The sequence below is a fragment of the Bos indicus x Bos taurus genome, chromosome 8, assembly GCF_003369695.1.
Source record: "Bos indicus x Bos taurus breed Angus x Brahman F1 hybrid chromosome 8, Bos_hybrid_MaternalHap_v2.0, whole genome shotgun sequence".
NCBI lineage: Eukaryota > Metazoa > Chordata > Mammalia > Artiodactyla > Bovidae > Bos > Bos indicus x Bos taurus.
The window spans coordinates 53,201,817-53,223,776 of NC_040083.1; the positions used below are offsets into that span (position 1 = coordinate 53,201,817).

General features: G+C 35.3%; 1 protein-coding gene across 1 annotated transcript in view; it reads left to right on the plus strand.

Moving 5' to 3' along the window:
* The window catches only part of VPS13A (vacuolar protein sorting 13 homolog A), a 276,459-nt gene that overhangs the window by 246,073 nt on the left and 8,426 nt on the right, over nucleotides 1-21,960 (plus strand). Inside the window, exons 69-70 of the mRNA XM_027549515.1 lie at nucleotides 13,875-13,960; nucleotides 17,336-17,459. Of these exons, the coding sequence (XP_027405316.1) occupies nucleotides 13,875-13,960; nucleotides 17,336-17,459 (210 nt within the window). The remainder of the gene's footprint in view (nucleotides 1-13,874; nucleotides 13,961-17,335; nucleotides 17,460-21,960) is intronic.

Here is a 21,960-nt window from a genome sequence, read left to right on the forward strand (position 1 = left end):
AAATTTAGCTCTTGAAATTGTACCTGCCTAGCATTGACTCAAATTAAGTAGAAATCAAGGTTATGTATGCTAGGACTAAGAAATATGTGACTGTCAAAGAATTTACTTACTGTTTTCCTCAAAATATTATATTCTTATCTTTTAAAATAAGTAAATAAATTAAAACACTAACCATTAAAGTAGTCACTACTGGAATCAGAGACAATTTGTATTTGTCAGCATCCACTGCTTTCTTACCCTTGGTCAAAATCAAAGCCTGCTGCTTCTCCTGGAAGCTGAAAGAGTCTGTTGTTATGTATGGTGTGTGCCTGAGGAAGGAAGGGTCTGCTAATTTCTTTGTTGACTTCTTAGATCGAGGCTTTGCTAAGCATGAGGCCTTTCTAAAGGGGAGAATGCTAAACTGCCTATTTGCAAGACATTTACAACTGAGTTTCCTTTGATTGGTCTGTGACACTTAATTCTGTGTTACAGATTTCATAAAGGTCCATAAGAATTTATCTGGAGAAAGTTCTGGATATTTTAGCAGTGCCTTACCATATTAATGAAAACTGGAGATAGAATTACATTTATTTAAGATTTCCTGAATAGTAAAGAGATTTAAAATAATATTTTAAATTAACTTGTACATTTTGTTCATGTGGCCTTAGGGATTCATCCTTAAGGTTTTAGCCCTTGAAAGTGACATATATTCTTTTAACAGTATAATTGCCCTTGTTCTGTTTCTGTTTTCTTGTCCCAGTGAAATAATCTTTTCAAACTTCTCTGCTGACAGGTATTAATTATTTTTCTAGTTTTAAAAATACATTTATTGTTACTTTTATTTGAGAAAAACTCAAGACTGAGGATTGCTGTATGGTTTCTTGATGGAGGTATAGGACTTTGACAAAAATATCTTCTTATTCCTCATCAAATATATAGAAAATGAGTTCAATTTTGGGATTTTAAATAAAATGAACAGTTATTTTGTTGATTAGTGGCTTTATAATTAATTAGAACTTTAAAACTGAGAGTTTCCATCTAATAAAGTCTAGTTAGAAAGCTGAGTTTGAAAGATTGACTATGTAATACCATACCTTTCCATATCCTTTAACTTTATTTATATTTTAAATTTCTGTGCAGTCATTGCTTATGTATAGAACTGGAGATGGAGGGTTCTTCTGTCTTCCTCCTGAAGGGAATAATCATTCATTCTCTATTTCCTTGGTGTCTACTTGACATTTGAATAGCATAGTGAAAACTGACAGGAAGAAAAATTTATAAAAATCCTGAATTTGTGAATACCTATTACCATGGATAAATAATCTGATTATAAGAACCTGTAAATGAAATTATTTAGTGTTCACATTGGTATAGATATAACAAATGAAGTCCAAAATAATATTACTGACTTTGAATATTCCTTATTTAAAAAGGAAGTTGAAATTTTCAGTTTGCTCCTGTTTTTAAAATGATCAGAATTTTATAAATTTTACCTTCTGAAATTGTTCAAAATACATATATCATTGTGCAGTGTTGAGTGTTGACTTTAAGGTCACATTATGAAAATTTACAGATGGAGCCATGTTAGATCTGTGACTAGGACATCAAAGTGCAACATGAAATATGAGCTGCTGTATTTTATGTCCCAAAGTCATGTACACTGTCAAATGATGACTGCTGTAATAGCTGCTGTAGTACTTTGTCTGATTTACATCCTATGGTGAAATTTTGTGTTATACTCTCCTGTAGTGATGGGAGGAGGACCAGAAACAACCATCCCAACTGTTGTTGATTATTTTTCTACTGTACCTTCAAGCCTCAGCTTTTTGTTTTACAGGTCTCCTTGCATATTAATAGTTTATTATAAAAGTCCAAAATATTAAAGATCGTGTAGGGTCTAAACAAGATGCACAGATTGTTCATTTAGGTCAAATAATAATTATGATGGATATGTAAAAAGAATGTTAGTTTTATTTATTATTCTATCCCTACACCTTTGAAATAAATGGAGATCAATTAAAATGTATAGGTCATTAATTTAATTTTTAATTTCAGTGAATGAATATACAGATTTATGAAGTGCAGTGAGTACAAAGCATACTATACAAAACATTATAGAAAGTCCTGAATCAAAGAAGAATGAAATACATTAGTTCAAGTAACAGAGACCATGATGGGGGAGCTAATTAGAATAATTTATAATGGTCATATGTAGACATTTATGACGTGGTCTGTCTTAATGTGATAAACCATTTTTATGTCTATATCTCTCAATCAGTACGATAAATTTAACAGTTTATTTCATATCAACCAATATATAGGAATAGTGTACCTCCAAGTATCAGCTTTAAAAGTTTAATAATTTTGTAAAACTGGTTTTTAATGTACCCCTCTTCATTGCATATATATACTCTATACAGTGAAATGGTAACAGATATCTACTAAGTGTGCATTATGCTATTTATCTGAATCTTAGAGATCCTTAATTATTTGAGCATTTATAATATAGTCATTTTGTTTTTATCACCAGATAATCAGGATAGTATATATAATTCTTAATTGGGAATGCTGTGGTTTTCTACTATAAGTTATCATTTATGAATAACTTGTTACATATATTATGTCTACAAAGATTTTTCTAATGTATTCAGTAGAACTTGGAGTTTCTTTGAATTAAAAGAATTTATAGAGACTCACACTCCCTGGAAAAAGGTAATTCCCTTTTGTGAATCACTTGATTTACATTGGTTCTCAATCTACAATTTCAGTATTTTATAGAAGATGTGAAATTTTTCAAAAACTAGATTATTTCTTCATTGTTAAAGTAATATATGCTCAGTAAAGAAAAATAGGAATAGAAAAGAAAAAATTACCCTATCTCCCCACTATTTATTATAGTGAATTTCACTTTTAAATTTTATATGTTAGTTATGATTCAAATATATAAATTTCTGTTACATATTTTTATTTTATTGTAAATTTTTATAAATTGAATCACTTTTTTAAGAATTATTTTTAATTTCTAAAGATAAAAAAAGTGATTCATTCCATCCCCAATGTAGGAAACCTGGTCTTTATTTCTACAATACATTATAGCCAGCAGAACTTTTCTATATTTTTATAGCTGATGTAGAAGATTTTTCTTTTTGTTTATTGATAATCTCATAGATTATTTTATATTTTTTGTTTTTTTTGAAGCTTTTTCTTTTTCATTGAAAATATTTTTACCTTTTGACTCTGCCTTTTAAAAAAAATTATCCCTTAAATAAATCTTCTTCTCTGAAAATTCAATTATGTGTTTACATGTATATATGATCCTTATGATTTTCATTATGTATGAATATTGACAGCTATGTTGTCCCATGAAGTTACTAATTTTCAACCGTTTCAGACATTTAAAAATTTTTTCTATGTTGTCTTTGAATCTCTTTTATCTCTTATAAAGATATCATAGTTGCCATTATATAAGTTGTTGTAGAAGGGAGGCTGTTTTTGTTTGTTGTATATTTCTTTTCTTTCAGAAATTACAGATGTTTATAAGTAGCTACAAACACTGCCTTAATAGCAATTGGAAGACAACTGCCTTCAGCTGATGTGGTCTTTCCCTTTACTTCGGGAGGAGAATTACAACTGATCTGGAAAAAAGGGCTTATCGTAGGCAGTCAGATACCAGAGTAGTGCTGAACACTCTTCCTGACTTCATCTGAAATTTTGAGTAAGTGGACAAGAACTAGGAGATAAAGGACCATTGGATCTTACGCTTCATTTTTAACTCTTCCTCTCCAGAATCTTATTTCTGAATGGGATGAGAAAACTGAAGAGAGCCAAATTCTGTTCTCAAGGCAAATTAAAGTTAGCATGTCAGATAAGTCAGATCCCCTGAAAAGATGATGACCTGTCCATTTGGATACAGTCCTCATATTTCATTTGTTAGTTGATAGAACTCTCTTGGAGAGTCTTTGACACATCATTTTTGAAAGCTTATTCTTTTGAACATTTAATAGTGAACCCCACTAACATATTTTGGGCTAGTGGAGTAACTCACCCCACTTAGAACATTCCAGAATTACATGAAAATATTGTGTGAATAGGACTTTGAAATTACGTCTTTTTCTGGAGGTGATGGTTTCACTGAGGGGAGGTTCCAGTTTCCTTATTCCAGTGTACAATGGATTTTTAGATTATTTTTTAATCCAATAATTGAAATGAGGCTAATTTGATTACTAAATCATTTTCAAAAGTTTGTCATCATTTCATCCCATAAATTAAAATAACTCATCAGTATAGCAATTTGTATTTGTGTGGGCTTGACAGTTTGCAAAGCTATTTAACATACATGATCATTCAGTCTTCACAAGTTAGGAAAACAGCTCAGCTTGCTGAAGTGATATGTGCTAAATCACTCATCCCATAAATTTATAAATATATTAAGGAAGGATAAATATTATTAAAATAGGAAATGTAGCACATTTAACTTTAAAAGAAATAGAAGTGTTATGCTTAAATAGGTTCAACTTGAGTCTTGTTTTTGCTTACCAAGGGTATGCAAATAGAGTTAAATTTCTACATTAAGTCCTAGTTGAAAAGGTTGCTGCTGCTGCTAAGTCGCTTCAGTCGTGTCCGACTCTGTGCAACCCCATAGACGGCAGCCCACCAGGCTCCCCCATCCATGGGATTCTCCAGGCAAGAACACTGGAGTGGGTTGCCATTTCCTTCTCCAGTGCATAAAAGTGAAAGTGAAGTCGCTCAGTCGTGTGCGACTCTTAGTGACCCCATGGACTGCAGCCTACCAGGCCCCTCTGGCCATGGGATTTTCCAGGCAAGAGTACTGGAGTGAGCTGAAAAGGTGGTTACTCTTTATTTAGCTAAAGTTGCTAAATTGTAACCTGAGACTCAACCCATGATTTCTCTACTGATTATAAGAGCTCTACCTTACAATGTCACCTGGTTACTTTCGACAGCATATAATTCTCATAAATTGAGCTTAGTAAAAGTTCATCCATATTTGTTTTTAGTGTGTGCTCTTAACAGTAATATTGTTAAAAGACTTGAGCATAAATTATGAAAAGTCTTTTTTATTAGCCAAATATCCTATGAAAGAAAAGGTGTTCTCCTGCCAAATGAAATAATTCGTCTTCATCGAAAATTAGATTGGAGGCTGATTTCATTCATCTAAAGACAAAATTTAATGTCATCCATGAAAGGAAGCACCACATGTGGTTTTTTTGTCAGTTGAGTCTTTAGTTGTAAATTCAAATGAAATTGATATCCTAGTTACTTCTGAGGGTGATTCTGATGAACTGTAACCCAGTGAAAATTTACCACTGGAAAAAATCCTACAGGAAACAATGTGGAAAATATGTATTTAAACATTTTGTGCACTTTGAATCTGAGTTAGTTATTTCTTAGTCTTGCTGCTGCTGCTAAATCGCTTCAGTCGTGTCCGACTCTGTGCGACCCCATGGACTGCAGCCTACCAGGCTTCTCCGTCCATAGGATTCTCCAGGCAAGAACACTGGAGTGGGTTGCCATTTCCTCCTCCAATGCATGAAAGTGGAAAATGAAAGTGAAGTCTCTCAGTCGTGTCTGACTTTTGGCAACCCCATGGACTGCAGCCTACCAGGCTCCTCCATCCATGGGATTTTCCGGGCAACAGTACTGGAGTGGGGTGCCATTCTTAGTCTTATTATCTTCCAAACAGATAATTATCCCTGGGTATTATTTGAAATTGAAGCATTATAAGAGGCATGACACAGCTTGTGGACTATCTGAGTCCATATTTCAATGAGCTGTTAAAATGGGATCCCACTGCATCTACTGGAATACATGCAGTTCTTCTATGTGAACACATTTTTGTAGTAAAAATACTTGGAGGTGCAGTAGTACAATATGGCTCAGTGCCTGGATTCTGGAACCATGTAAACCTGAATTCAATACCGGTCTTTTGTTTTTACTAGCTTTATAGTCTTTTATTCTAGTCTGATCTTATATTCTAGACTATAAAATGGAGATCATTGTACTAACAGTACCTGGGTACATAATACCTTGATGGTATTGCTAGGATTAAAAGTTAGGTCATGTATATGATTATTAGTACAGTCTCTAATAGGAACTCATTGTTATATTTTCATTATTCTAGATGAATAATAATTTTATGCTAGTTCTTGATCATCATTTTTCCTCATTTGTCTCCTCTTGGCCAAAATTATCACTAAATTTTGCCCTTTTTTTCTTTTAAGGTTAATAGAATAGTTAGAATGTAGTGACAATTTCCACACATTAATTGTATGGAAACAATAAAACCTCAGTAATTTGGACTGATCTGATTATTTTAATATTTTGAAAGGTTACTGTTTTCAAGTTTATATAGTGTCATGGGTCAGTAAATGTTTATATAGTGTCATGAGTCAATAAATGTTGTTCAATAGAGGTTCTGCTGGAAATGCATTAGAAAAACTTTTGTAACTATCCACTTACACAAGCCACTTTGTCTGGCTATACTTCTAGATTGCATTAGGTCTGTTGATTAATAGTCTTCTGTTCTCAGTGCACATAATCATGAGCTATTTCTGTCCTTTCTCCAGACTGTTTTAGTTGAACCAGTAGGTAACAATTCACATTTCTTAAGATAATACTTTCTTCTGTTTGAAAAGTCAAGTGTTATGCTCAGCTGTGTAAGGTGTTAGCATGGTTTATACTTTAGCTGACAGTCAAAATACCCTGTTTGCATGGGAGGAGACAAAGATACGGGGGGAGTGGATTAAACAAAGCCTAAGCCTCTTGAGAAATTTGTATGCAGGTCAGGAAGTAACAGTTAGAACCGGACATGGAACAACAGACTGGTTCCAAATAGGAAAAGGAGTACGTCAAGGCTGTATATTGTCACCCTGTTTATTTAACTTATATGCAGAGTACATCATGAGAAATGCTGGACTGGAAGAAGCACAAGCTGGAATCAAGATTGCCGGGAGAAATATCAATAACCTCAGATATGCAGATGACACCACCCTTATGGAAGAAAGTGAAGAGGAACTAAAAAGCCTCTTGATGAAGATGAAAGAGGAGAGTGAAAAAGTTGGCTTAAAGCTCAACATTCAGAAAACGAAGATCATGGCATCCAGTTCCATCACTTCATGGGAAATAGACGGGGAAACAGTGTCAGACTTTATTTTGGGGGGCTCTAAAATCACTGCAGATGGTGACTGCAGCCATGAAATTAAAAGACGCTTACTCCTTCAAAGAAAAGTTATGACCAACCTAGATAGCATATTGAAAAGCAGAGACATTACTTTGCCAACAAAGGTCTGTCAAGTCAAGGCTGTGGTTTTTCCTGTGGTCATGTATGGATGTGAGAGTTGGACTGTGAAGAAGGCTGAGCGCTGAAGAATTGATGCTTTTGAACTGTGGTGTTGGACAAGACTCTTGAGAGTCCCTTGGACTGCAAGGAGATCCAACCAGTCCATTCTGAAGGAGATCAGCCCTGGGAATTCTTTGGAAGGAATGATGCTAAAGCTGAAACTCCAGTACTTTGGCCACCTCATGCAAAGAGCTGACTCATTGGAAAAGACTCTAATGCTGGAAGGGATTAGGGGCGGGAGGAGAAGGGGACGACAGAGGATGAGATGGCTGGATGGCATCACTGACTCGATGGACGTGAGTCTGAGTGAACTCCAGGAGTTGGTGATGGACAGGGAGGCCTGGCGTGCTGCAAGTCATGGGGTCGCAAAGAGTCGGACACGACTGAGTGACTGAACTGAACTGAACTGAATCCTCTTCAGATTTGATGACACAGTCAATGAGATTTAGTTAAAAAAAATTGCCTCACACAATAAGCTAAATATCTCTTCACTTGTGTTTATATCTATTCTATTATATATATATATATGTATGTATGTATGAAATCACTGAGCTTTCAGGTAATGAATGTCTACTATATTTGCCCATGAAGCTTAGTTGAATACCGTGTTCTTCCTGGCTGTAGCCCTCATATCTCTTACACTTGAAGTGAATTGATAAATCCTTTTTTATCCCTAAGTTTTATCATATTACTCTAAGGAAATTATACTTATTGACTTTCTCAGTAGATGATGAGTAAGTAGATGAACAAGTCATCTTGAACAAGTAGATGATTTGTTCATCTACTTATTTACTTCTTAAATAATTGAGAAATGGCAGCATTTAGCATTTTAATTTTATGTTTACTTCCCTGAATTTTGTCATTTTTAAAGTAAACTTAATTTTTTTAGTACAATCTGTTCATAAACCTTTCACTTTTCCCCCCATTATCTCCTAACCAAATTAGCCAATCTGTAAAACCATTTATTGGTTATCCAGTAGATTTTCTTGCTCAATAGCATTTTATCTTTTTTCATCTAGATAAATTTCATTTTCCTTTTACCACTCATGTGAAGTGAAAGTCGCTCAGTTGTGTCTGACTCTTTGCAACCCCATGGACTATAGAGTCCATGGAATTCTCTAGGCCAGAATACTGGAGTGGGTAGCCTTTCCCTTCTCCAGAGGATCTTCCCAACCCAGGGATTGAACCCAGGTCTCCCACATTGCAAGTCAATTCTTTACCAGCTGAGCCACAAGGAAATCTCAAGAACACTGAAATGGGTAGCCTGTCCCTTCTCCAGCAGATCTTCCCTACCCAGGAATCCAACCAGGGTCTCCTGCATTGCAGGCGGATTCTTTACCAACTGAGCTATCTTAATATATGTATATATTATATAATATATGAACTATATATATTATATATATATAATATGAGCTACCTTAATATATGTAATATATGTATCTTAATATATACCTCTATGAAACTCCTCTTCTTAAAAAGTCAGATAGTAATCAGATTTTGGTTTTGTTTTTTGCTTAACTGTATTCCTATCTTTGCCTAATTTTCTTAAATATATTTATACGGAATATTATCACCTTGTATTTGGGATTTAAAGCCTTCCACGTTAATGAGTTGTTCCTATCATCTGCCTTTTCATATTTTGCTTTTTTCTTTCAGAAATGTTTTTGTTATAGAACTCTGCTACTTCATAGCATTTGGATGGTTTGAAAGTATTAGCTGTGTTTTCTATATTACTGTAGTTGTTAGGTATGTTCTTTTTCTAAAGTACTGGAACTTATCTGGCAGGAAATACAGATTTAGTAGAGAATAACTGATACAACTGCCTATCCAGTTCCTACTTTTTGTGTGTTTCTAATGTATAGTCAATTTGGTTTGGATTTTTTTTGTATCTAGCAAACTAAGGTTTACATACACATCTTTTCTATCGTAAAAGGAACCCTTACCAATAACCATACATTTTAATTGTTACCTGTAGGTTCTGACAATTATATACAACAAATGCAGTTTCCTTAGTGTTTCTGTTTATTTCGTTAAGAAAATACTTAAATGATGATGGATAATTCATATATTCTATTAATGAGTAAGGCAAAAAATCCTTTTCTTTTAACACTATAGCACATAGATGAAACGAACATGTCTAAAGTACTGGCAGTTGTACCTGAAACCTCAGACGAACTCACTGATATTTCTGCCGAACTTTGGTCTTGATGCAAAGACTACATGTGATTCCTAGTCCTGGTATTGCTAATTATTCATTTATTTTAAAGGATATCACAAATTATTTTAGGAAAAACATTCATACCTAACAGCTATTTAGAGTAGAAGAAGATAGGGTATTAATATTTTACTGTTTGAACCCTGTTAACCTAAAAAAAATTAAGCCAAAAAAAAAAAAAAAATTAAGCCAGTCTGAGCTGCTTTAGCAGCTTTCCAAGGCAACAGCCAGCATCCAGGGATATTGAAGACATTTTTGAGGTCACGGAAACATGTGACATGGTGTAGTGAAAAGCATTGAAATTAGAAATAAATAAACCACTTTTCCTGAGCCCACTTCCATAACTTACATGTCTGAAGTACTGACCAAGTGACCCCAAGCATGTCAGTTAACTGTAATCTTAACCTAATAACACAGGGTTGTCATGAGGATTAGATAGGAAGGACACTTAAATGACCCTTGGTTTCTTCATGTATAAGAGGAAGAGATTAGTTTGGATGAACAGTAATATTCCTTCAGGTCTGAAATTCCAGATTTTTAAAATAATACAAATTATGCTTAGAAAAGTATAAATGTTCATATGTAGTGAGTTTATAGAGTCAAATAATTTTATCAGGAAGTTGTGACCAAAGGCATGACATTTGTAGGTTCTTTACAGCATGATGAAAGATGATTAGCTATCACATTCTCTCCTGTCTATGGGATTTAGTTCCAAAGTTGTCACTTCTGCTTATTAATCCTGTTGTTCTTCCATAGTTACATGTTTTAATGGAGACTGATCAGTAAAATTTTGCTGCGTGTTGAGTTATCTTTGATGTTTATTCAAATACATTCAAATTCATTATATGTTTCTAAGCAGTTTGTTTGAGCACTCATGTTTCAAGTTTTGCATTTGAGATTTTTGATGAACTCCAAAAAGCATTGCATGAATTACTTTTTATTAGCTTTCTTTTTATCAGATTTTATTGTGACTGTTGAAGGTGGTTGATTACTTAAATGTACAGATCAGATTGGAACTGAAAAGTGAAAGGTGATGAAAAGAAATTAAGTTGAAATACCCAAACCTAATATTGAAATAAAAGTTACTTAGAACTGAACCATTAGATTTTAAATTATTTGAAGATTGTAATCTATTAATGGGGTTTATAGACTCTTGGCTTCTTTTAGTAGTGCTATTCTTGAGGAAATAAACATTTGTATTCCGAACAAAAGAAAATAAATACTTGCAAGCTTATTTTTCTTCCAATACCATAAAACTGAAATGAAGGATGTAAAATTATAAATAAAAGCTTCACTTGTACCTCCATCCCCATCATTATCCTTCCTAAGCCCAGAGGAAAATGCTGTGAACAGATTTGGTGTGTTACCACCAACCCTTACAGAAATTATTTGTTTTTATGCAAATGTATGTGTTGCTACTCCCCTCATTCATTCTCAGTAACTTAATTTCTTTTCAGATAGTATATCTTGCCCAGTTTTCAGTATCAGTACACACTCATCTACCTTTTATTACCCTTGTAAGCAGGATTGTTTCTTTTTCATGATTGTATAGTGTCCTGTTGTATGCCTACTGTAATTTATTTAAACAGTCTTCTGTTTTTGAACATTTAGGTTTTTTGCATTTAACACATTACCATGAAGATTCCTATATATATTTCTTGGCATGGCTTTGCATAAGATAAATCATAGCAGTGCGATTTCCGACCCAAAGGATACATTTATTTGACTTGAATTTTCTTGATTTTGAGTTAGGTTAAACATTTTCTCATGTTTATTGTCAGATTTTGTGTTTTGTTGAACTACCTGGTCATATCCTTATACATTTTCCTATAGACTGACTCCTTTTTCTTCCATTGGTTTATTCATATTACTAGAATTCTATGTGTTATGATATTAGTTTTTTGTCACTGTATTAACAGATATTTTCCTAATTTATCCTTTGATTTTTATTTTATTTCTATTTGCTTACTGTTTTGCTATTCACTGGTCTTTAATTTCCACATACTTAACAGTTCTTATGGACTTCGTGTTTTACATTTAGACTTTTACTGTAAAATCATAAAAGTGTTATTTTATTCTAGTACTTTTGTAATTTCATTTTGTGTAGTTAAATTAGTGATACATTTGGAATTAATTTGGTGGAAAGAGAGAAACAGAGATCTAGCTTTAGCCAGCAAGTTGCTTGAAACATCATTTATTTGGAAATGCATGTTTTTGCCCAATAATTTGAAATGTCTTGATTTTATAAATACCTGTGTTTGGATATATAGGATTTTATAAAATCCTGTTGTATTTTGGTCAGTTTCTGGAATCAGTATGCTTTCTATTGATATGTCTGTATATAACTTCCACTAGCACCAGACTGTTTCACACCTGCAACTTTATAAATTGTATTAATGTCAGCTAGGGTAGTTCTTATTCTCCTTTCATAGTTTATATTATCACTTATTTTCATATAAATCTTATAATTTTGTCAAATCACTTTTTCCCCTCCTCAAAACAAATTAACAAATACCATCTTGGAATCACATTAAGAGTTCATGTATAAAAATAGGATGGAAGAATAAAATCTTTATTATAATGAATTTTTATATCCAAGAATAAGAGATGGATTTCCATTTTCAAATTTTCTATTATTCTTCTCAATAGAGTGTTACAGCTTTTATCATACAAATTCTGCATGTTATTTATTAAATGTAATATATAAACATTTATCTTTTTATTACCTTTGTAAGCAGGTTTGTTTTCCTTCCATTTTTCAAATTGATTACTGTGTTTTAAAGTAAAGTTAACTGGATTTTGTATTTGGATTTTCCAGATACGGTTATCTGCAAGTAATTTCTACTCTTCCTCTCTAGTATTTGATGCTTCTTTTTTTAAATAATTTCTTAAAATATGACCCACTTTACCACTAGTTTTGCAAATTTATTTGCATAATTTATATGTTATTAATTTTTCTGAATCTGTGGTTATGTCCCTTTTTCATTTGTAACTCAAGGAATTGAAGTTTAAATGGCCCTACTCACTACAGTAAATAGTAAAGTTACTCTTTTCCTCAATATTATGATTTTTGAAGTTAGAAAATGCTTCCGTGCAGTTAATTTGTATGTTTTATTCTGCTTTTTTTTTTAACTTCTTTAATAAAAAAGTCTATTGTATCAGCCTTCTAAAGCAACCTTACTGTGAAGGTTGTTAGCTTTCTTGTTAGCTAACCTCACTTGTTAGCTTTCTTCTAAATTATATACTTTGAGTTTTTTGATATAGCCTCATGGAATACAGTTTTCTAGAATCTTTATATTCTCTTTTGGAATTTCTTCAAGAGATCTAACATTTTTGTCTAAATTCTTAAGGAATCTTAGTCACAGTTACATTGCTTGCCTTTAATAAATAATAGTCTAGCCTGATATACATTTTAAATAGCCAGAGTAATTCCATTTTCAGAGCACATTATATTGAGAATATTAAGTCTATCTTGTTTATGTAGTTAACTTTATATTTTGTGAGACAAAGAACTGTTAATCACATCATGTACAGACAATGTTTCAGCAGTCTTAAAAGAGAAAGTCTAGTCTGTGGGCTGGTTCTGGGGTTTCCTGTCTTTCCAGAAATAATTTGCTTCCTAATTTTGAATGAACTGTGAGATTGGCAAAGAAAAGCATGTTTGTAAGGCAGATATGAGAATCATAGGCAAGAGGCAAAGTGGGAGCTAATAGTAGTTTATATGATGCATATGTTTAAATATGTATTAGTGTTTATATGTGGTTTTGTACAGATATGATCAAATACTAATCTGTTTTCCAAAACAGAATGAATGTGATTGTTTAATACTAACTTCAGTAGGTTTCACTTCAGTTCAGTCGCTCAGTCGTGTCCAGCTCTTTGTGACCCCATGAACCGCAGCACGCCAGGCCTCCCTGTCCATCACCAACTCCTGGAGTTCACTCAGACTCATGTCCATTGAGTCGGTGATGCCATCCAACCATCTCATCCTCTATCGTCCCCTTCTCCTCCTGCCCCCAGTCCCTCCCAGCATCAGGGTCTTTTCACTTAAACTTTGTAAAATAACAGTATCTTCTAAAACTAGCATTAAATGCCAGTATAGCGGCTGTTGAGTAATCTTGAATAAAGTAGTACAAAAAGGTGCTTTTTAAGAAGGAGCAGCAATGATTTTGTGAATATTCAACTTTCTAACAATATGTTTACTGTGTAAATGTGTTAATGAATTTGCCCCCTTGAGAAGGGTTTTTAGAGGATCAGTAAAGCATTATTTGCATTAGAAGAGGATATTATCAACTTTCTCATTCTCTCACCTTTCTTTTTTAGGTCATGGAAAACGGAAGATTTGCAAAATACAAATATTTTACCCATGTCATGATCAATAAGACAGACATGTTAATGATTACCAGAAGGTAACCTCCTTTCTCTAGTATAATTTGATAACAGGTTAACTGACAATCACTCATGAAGCGAAGCAGTTGTTATTCACATCTTATTCCACATATTTAACACTGATTCATAGTAACTATGGGGCTTCCCTGGTGGCTCAGACAGTTAAAAAATCTGCCTGTAATGCGGGAGACCTGGTTTGGATCCCTGGATCAGGAAAATCACCTGGAGAAGGGAATGGCAACCCACTCCATTACTCTTGCCTGGAGAATCTCATGGACAGAAGAGCCTGGTGAGCTACAGTCCATAGAGTCTCAGAGAGTCAGACGCAACTAACAGCTCACTTCATAGTAACTGTGATTCTCTTGCTCTGCAAGCCTTGTGCCTAAAACTGTACATGCATACAAATAAATGCATAACCATGCACAAGCATGACTTTAAGTACTTTTATTTGTTTCAACCAATTAAGTGAATACAGAAATTCCCCATAAAACTGTACTCTAAAGGGTGGGCAATACCATTCCTTTCACCTCTCTGAAAAAGTGTACAATTTCAGGTTACCCCAGAAGTCAGTAATCTTCGGGTGGTATCTGACCATTAGAATATATAGAGAAACTCAATCACATAGATAGGTGTACCATTGGAGACAGATTAGTTTTTACTGCCAGATCCTCACTTTGGCCTGTAGGTAGTAGAGGGAAACATAAAAATATACAGTGGCATAGCCTCGGAACAGCAAGTGTTCACAGGAGTTATTGTTGATATTATGAAACCTGGGGAAAGAATAAGCAAGTGCAGTTTTAAGATGGATTTCTGGATGGTAGGGAGTAAAAATGTAGCTGAGGAGGAGAAATACAACTAAATAGAAAGGAGTGGCCGACTGATTGATGCAGGTTTGTTCACTGCCAAAAGGGTGAATTTATATAAGCATCTTGTTGGTTCAAGTTGATTATTGAACTTAGCAGTCATTTTTAATGTTTTTAATCCTAATAATTTCTGAGCCCCAAATTTATAACACTATCTTAATTTTCTTGTTTAAAGAGTAACATAAAGTAGAAAACTCACAGTATTTAGAAGGTGTAGATGCGAGAGGCAGTATTCTTTCCATCTCAGCTACTAGTCCCTCTTTTCCTAGAGGCAACTTGCTTTTGTTTGTTTTGTGTCCTTGAAATACTCTATGCCTGTGCAAGCAAAAGTCTGCCTCTAAAAGCGTATGTCTGCCTGAATAGGCATGTTGTGGCTGTTGTTCAGTTGCTAAGCCATGTTTGATTCCTTGTGACCCCATGGACTGCAGCACTCCAGGCTCCTCTGTCCTTCACTATCTCCTGGAGTTTGGCCAAATTCATGTCCATTGAGTTGGTGATGCTATCTAACCATCTCATCCCCTGCCACCATCTTTTCCTTTTGCCCTCCATCTTTCCCAGCATCAGAATCTTTTCCAGTGAGTCAGCTCTTTGCATCAGCCAAAAGTTTGGAGCTTTAGTTTCAGCATCAATCCTTCTAGTGAATGTTTAGGGTTGATTTCCATTAGGATTCACTGGTTTGATTTCCTTGCTATCCAAGTGACTCTCAAAAGTCTTCTCCAGCACCACAATCTGAAAGCATCAAGTTTTCGGCACTCAGCCTTTTTTATGGTCCAACACTCAAATCCATCCATGACCATAGCTTTGACTATATTGACTTTTGTTGGCACAGTGATGTCTCTGCTTTTTAATATGCTATCTAGGTTTGTCATAGCTTTCATTCCAAGGAGGAAGCATCTTTTAATTTCTGCAGTCACCATCTGCAGTGATTCTGGAGCCCCCAGAAATAAAATCTGCCACTGCTTCCACTATTACCCCTTCTATTTGCCATGAAGTGATGGGACCGTATGCCCTTATCTTAGTTTTTTGTATAGGCATACACATACATATTTTAATGTAAATGGGAATCCATTATTAAACACCATTCTGTACCTTAATTCTTTACTTAAGGCCTATGTCTTAAAGAGTATTCCATGATTAAGAGATCTTTCTTAATTTGTAAATGACTGCCTAGTATTCATTTAGAAATATGTACTATAATGTACACCTAAGTTGTTTCTGAACTTTTATATTTAAAGACCAGTGCTTCAGTCGTTTTTGTTCACAGCAGCATTCAGTCATGTTTTATTAACCCTTCTCCCCATTGACTAAGGGAAGGGTGACTCATCAGAGTTAAACAAGAATCATTTGCTAAGTTTATTATTTCCACATCTTGCAACATTTTAGAAATAACTTTCTTCTCAACATAGTGGACCTCTTTAAGTGTGGTCATATAAACCTTGACAGTAACTGTAATGAGTTAGTTGATTGAAAAATGATATTTATACTTAGGGTGTACTTTCCAAGTTTTGCACTTGAAGATAAAGGAGCTTTGAATCAGGAGAGGAGATACTAAGTATCTGCAATAAAATTAGCTTAGCTTTGGTTTTTCACATGGTTGTAGATATTCTGGAGGACCAGTGGGTCTAGTCCAACAGTCTCTATAATCCGATTGGTGAAAGAAGGGATCAGAGACAGAAGATGGAGATGAAAGAAATAAATCTTGATTAGCTGTCTTTTTTTTTCCATTCTAGCCATGTATCAGCTGTTTCTTTAATTCAGTCCCTTAACTTAAAGTATATGCCACTTAAAGAAACCTCTGATTGTACTTACAGTTGATGTTTCAGCCAGGAAGATGACTTGAGGAAGAAAGGCCTTTGAAGGAAGAATTAAATAGAATTATTATAAACAGAATTATTTGTATCTCTTGATTTCTTTCCTCAAAATAATTGGGGGAGAACAAGAATTACTTTTAAAAATCTCTTTCTGATAAAGTTTGGTAAATATATTTTATGGAGCCTTAGCAACAACAGCATTTTTTTCTAAAGCACTAATTCCATGGAAGTTCTCCAAAATATTGCTTGGTAACTGTTTCTCTTAACTTTTTCCTGTTTCTTAAAAAATTTCTAATATATTTCACTTTATAAGTACTTTAGTTTTTCTAATATAAGTATGTCATGCTGTACATTTCCTACTAAACATTGCTACAGATTTCATGTTTTCATTCTCATTTAGTTCAGTTATTTTCCAATTGCCTTTGAGATTCTTTGACCCATGTATTTTTTTTTTTAGAAGTATTCTTCTAATGTTAAGTGAACATTTGGAAGTATCCTTTTCTGTTACTTGTTTTCTGGTTTAATTTGATTAAACATACTGAGAACATATTTTGTTTTATTTCAGTTCCCTTAAATTCATTATAGTCTTTTATGACCTCGAATGTGGTGTCTCTTAGTGAATGTTCTACATGCCCTTGCAAAAAAGGTGTGTACTGCTTTATTATATTATTGGATGTAAATCCTTCAGTTTTTAAAGCGGATTCTTTTTTCTCTTTTTGAGTGGTGTGTTGTTTGTAACAAAAGGAACATTTGGACAGCTTACTTGTGAGTGGCAGTATAGTTTTGATGAGTTTACCAAAGAGCCATTCATTGTTCATGAGAGAAGACTACGCATTGAAGCAAAGGTATGTTGAATAGAATTTTTTTAACACTTGGTGCTGAAAACAACACATTAAAATAGTCTTGACCTCTGTAATGTTTTCTACCTCTTTTATAGATGTTGCTTCATCTTCATATGGTTTTTCTTTGCACTGCTGTCTTACTCAGGCTTAAAGAAAAGAAACTTAGGCCAAGAAGAAATGCACTTTTGTTCTGTCACATTGACAACATTTGTGGGTCCTCATTTCATACTCAGTAACAGAACTGTACCTTCCTCGTTGCTATCTAAGGCACTAAAGTGAGATATTTGTATACCTTAGAATCCCTGGCAGTTGCCTACAGAATGTTTTTCCCTGAAATGCTCAGTTTTCACTCTTAACAGCCTGTTATCAATAATTCTTTTATCTTTTTATAGATATTATCTTCCTAATTCAATTGTAATCTTCTTGAATGCAGAGACCATTTCTCTGATCTTTAGCAGCTAGTGCAATACCTGGTACTTAGATGTTGATATAAAATACAGAAAATTGCTAGTCATTTGGTAAATCATAAGGAGTCTCAATATCCATTGTAAGTTGGCCAGGGAATGGTCATGGGATCAGTATGGTGCTGCCAAGAAGGAAGGGTCAGCTCTATATGAAGTTTTGGCAGTAAGAGGTGGTGAGAAGTAGTTACCCAGAGGTGATTCAAGGAATTGTTACTGGAAGAAGGGGCATTGGACACAGTCAGAAACAAGATTTCTTCTAGGCTAGCCTACAGAACAGAACTGTGCCTAGGTCCTATGCTTAACTGCTGCTGCTGCTAAGTCACTTCAGTCGTGTCCGACTCTGTGGGACCCCAGAGATGGAAGCCCACCCGTCCCTGGGGTTCTCAAAGCAAGAACACTGGAGTGGGTTGCCATTTGCTTCTCCAATGCATGAAAGTGAAAGTGAAGTCACTCAGTCGTGTCCGACTCTTAGCGACCCCATCAGCTGCAGCCTACCAGGCTCCTCTGTCCATGTGATTTTCTAGGCAGGAGTACTGGAGTGGGGTGCCATTGCCTTCTCCGATGCTTAACTAGTGAAGACCTTTAGTTCAATCTTACCATTAATTTCAAAGACATGGGGCAGCTCTTAAGTAGACTGCATGTTAGTTTTTGAGCATCTTAGTCCAATTTACCCACTGAGAATTTCTCTGATTCACTCAGAAAATGAAAGACCCTGTGGCCACTTATGAAATAATGAGTAGCCCCAGGTCAGTAGGTGCCCAATATGATACTGGAGATCAGTGGCGAACTAATTCCAGAAAGAATGAAGAGATGGAGCTAAAGCAAAAACAACACCCAGTTTGGATGTGACTGGCGATGGAAGTAAAGTCTGATGCTGTAAAGAGCAATATTGCATAGGAACCTGGAATGTTAGGTCCATGAATCAAAGCAAATTGGAAGTGGTCAAACATGAGATGGCAAGAGTGAACATCGACATTTTAGCAATCAGAGAAATGAAATGGACTGGAATGGGTGAATTTTAACTCAGATGACCATTATATCTACTACTGTGGGCAAGAATCCCTTAGAAGAAATGGAATAGTCCTCAGAGTCAACAGAAGAGTTTGAAATGCAGTACTTGGATGCAATCTCAAAAATGACAGAATGATCTCTCTTTGTTTCCAAGACAAACCAATCAGTATCACAGTAATCCAAGTCTTTTCCCCAACCAGTAATGCTGAAAAAGCTGAACAGTTCTATGAAGACCTACAAGATCATCTAGAACTAACATCCAAAAAAAGATGTCCTTTTCATTATAGGGGACTGGAATGCAAAAGTAGGAAGTCAAGAAATACCTGCAGTAATGGGCAAATTTGGCCTTGGAGTACAGAATGAAGCAGGGCAAAAGCTAAAAGAGTATTGCCAAGAAAACACACTGGTCATAGCAAACACCCTCTTCCAACAACACAAGAGAAGACTCTACACATGGACATCACCAGATAGTCAGTAATGAAATCAGATTGGTTATATTCTTTGCAGCCAAAGATGGAGAAGCTCTGTATAGTCAGCAAAAACAAGACCGGGAGTTGACTGTGGCTCAGATCATGAACTCCTTACTGCCAAATTCAGACTTAAATTGAAGAAAGTAGGCAAAATTGCTAAACCATTCAGGTATGACCTAAATCAAATCCCTTATACAGTGGAAGTGACAAATAGATTCAAGGGGTTAGACCTGATGGACAGAGTGCCTGAAGAACTATGGACAGAGGTTTATGACATTGTACAGGAGGCAGTGATCAAGACCATCCCCGAGAAAAAGAAATGCAAAAAGGCAAAATGGTTGTCTGAGGAGGTCTTACATACAGCTACTAAAAGAAGAGAAGCTAAAGGCAAAGGAAAAAAGGAAAGATATTCCCATTTGAATGCAGAGTTCCAAAGAATAGCAAGAAGAGATAAGAAAGCCTTCCTCAGTGATCAGTGCAAAGAAATAGAGGAATAGAATGGGAAAGACTAGAGATAAGAAAATTAGAGATACCAAGGGAACTTTGCATGCAAAGATGGGTTCAATAAAGGACAGAAATGGTATGGACCTAACAGAAGCGGAAGATACTAAGAAGAGGTGGCAAGAATACACAGAAGAACTATACAAAAAAGATATTCATAACCCAGATAATCACGATGTTGTGATCACTCACCTAGAGCCAGACATCCTGGAGTGTGAAGTCAAGTGGGCCTTAGAAAGCAGCACTATGAAGAAAGCTAGTGGAGGTGATGGCATTCCAATTGAGCTATTTCAAATTCTGAAAGATGATGCTATGAAAGTGCTGCACTCGATATGCCAGCAATTTGGAAAACTCAGCAGTGGCCACAGAACTGGAAAAGGTCAGTTTTCATTCCAATCCCAAAGGCAATACCAAAGAATGTGCCAACTACCGCATAATTGCATTCATCTCACACACTAGCAAAGTAATACTCAACATTCTCCAAGCTAGGCTTCAACAGTACATGAACCATGAACTTCCAAATGTTCAAGCTGGTTTGAGAAAAGGCAGAGGAACCAGAGATCAAATTTCCAAAATCTGTTGGATTATCAAAACGAGAGTTCCAGAAAAACATCTACTTCTGCTTTATTGACTATGCCAAAGCCTTTGACTGTGTGGATCACAACAAACTGTGGAAAATTCTGAAAGAGATGGGAATACTAGACCACCTGACCTGCTTCCTGAGAAATCTACAGACAGGTCAAGAAGCAACAGGTAGGACTGGACATGGTATAAAGACTGGTTCCTAATCGAGAAAGGAGTAATTAAGGCTGTATATTGTCACCCTGCTTATTTAACTTATATGCAGAATATATCATGAGAAATGCTAGACTGGATGAAGCACAAGCTGGAATCAAGATTGCTGGGAGAAATAGCAATAACTTCAGGTATGCAGATGACCACCCTTATGGCAGAAAGCGAAGAAGAGCTAAAGAGAGTTGATGAAAGTGAAAGAGTGAAAAAGTTGGTTAAAACTCAACATTCAGAAAACTAAGACCACGGCATCTGGTCCCATCACTTTATGGCAAATAGATGGGGAAACAGTGGAAACAGTGACAGAATTTACTTTTTGGGCTCCAAAATCACTGCAGATGGTTATTGCAGCATGAAATTAAAAGACGTTTGCTCATTGGAAGAAAAGTTGTGACCAACCCAGACAGCTTATTAAAAAGCAGAGACATTACTTTGCCAACAAAGATCCGTCTAGTCAAAGCTGTGGTTTTTCCAGTGGTCATGTATGGATGTGAGAGTTAGACTATAAAGAAAGCTGAGCACTGAAGAATTGATGCTTTTGCACTGTGGTGTTGGAGAAGACTCTTGAGAGTTCCTTGGACTGCAAGGAGATCCATCCTGTCCATCCTAAAGGAAATCAGTCCTGAATATTCATTGGAAGGACTGATGTTGAAGCTGAAACTCCAATACTTTGGCCACCTGATTCGAAGAACTGACTCATTTGAAAAGACCCTGATGCTGGGAAAGATTGAAGGCAGAAGGAGAAGGAGATGCAACAGGATGAGATGGTTGGGAGGCATTACCGACTCAATGGACATGAGTTTGAGTAAACTCCAGAGTTGGTGATGGACAGGGAGGCCTGGCATGCTGAAGTCCGTGGGGTTGCAAAAAGTTGGACACGACTGAGCGACTCACCTGAGTGGCTATTAGGCTCTGCTTTAGCCCATATTGCATTTTTCGGCATTTTTGTAATCTACAAGGATAAACTTCTTATCTCCTTGATTTCTTCCTCTTCCACTAATATCAGCAATATTCCTTTTTTTTAAAAAAATAGAAGAATCTGATTTCTTCTGAAGTCTGTATATGCCTGTTTAATTACTTATAGAAATTGTTAGACTAGTAATATACTGCTGCTTCTATGTCCTTACCCATGGTTAATAGAAGTAATCACCACCCCTCTCTCTTCTTAATAATCCCATTCTTTCTATTTGTCCCTCTAATACGTAACATCCACCACCATCCAACAGTTCTTCTCCCACAAGTACTGAACAGAATACTAAAAGAGTG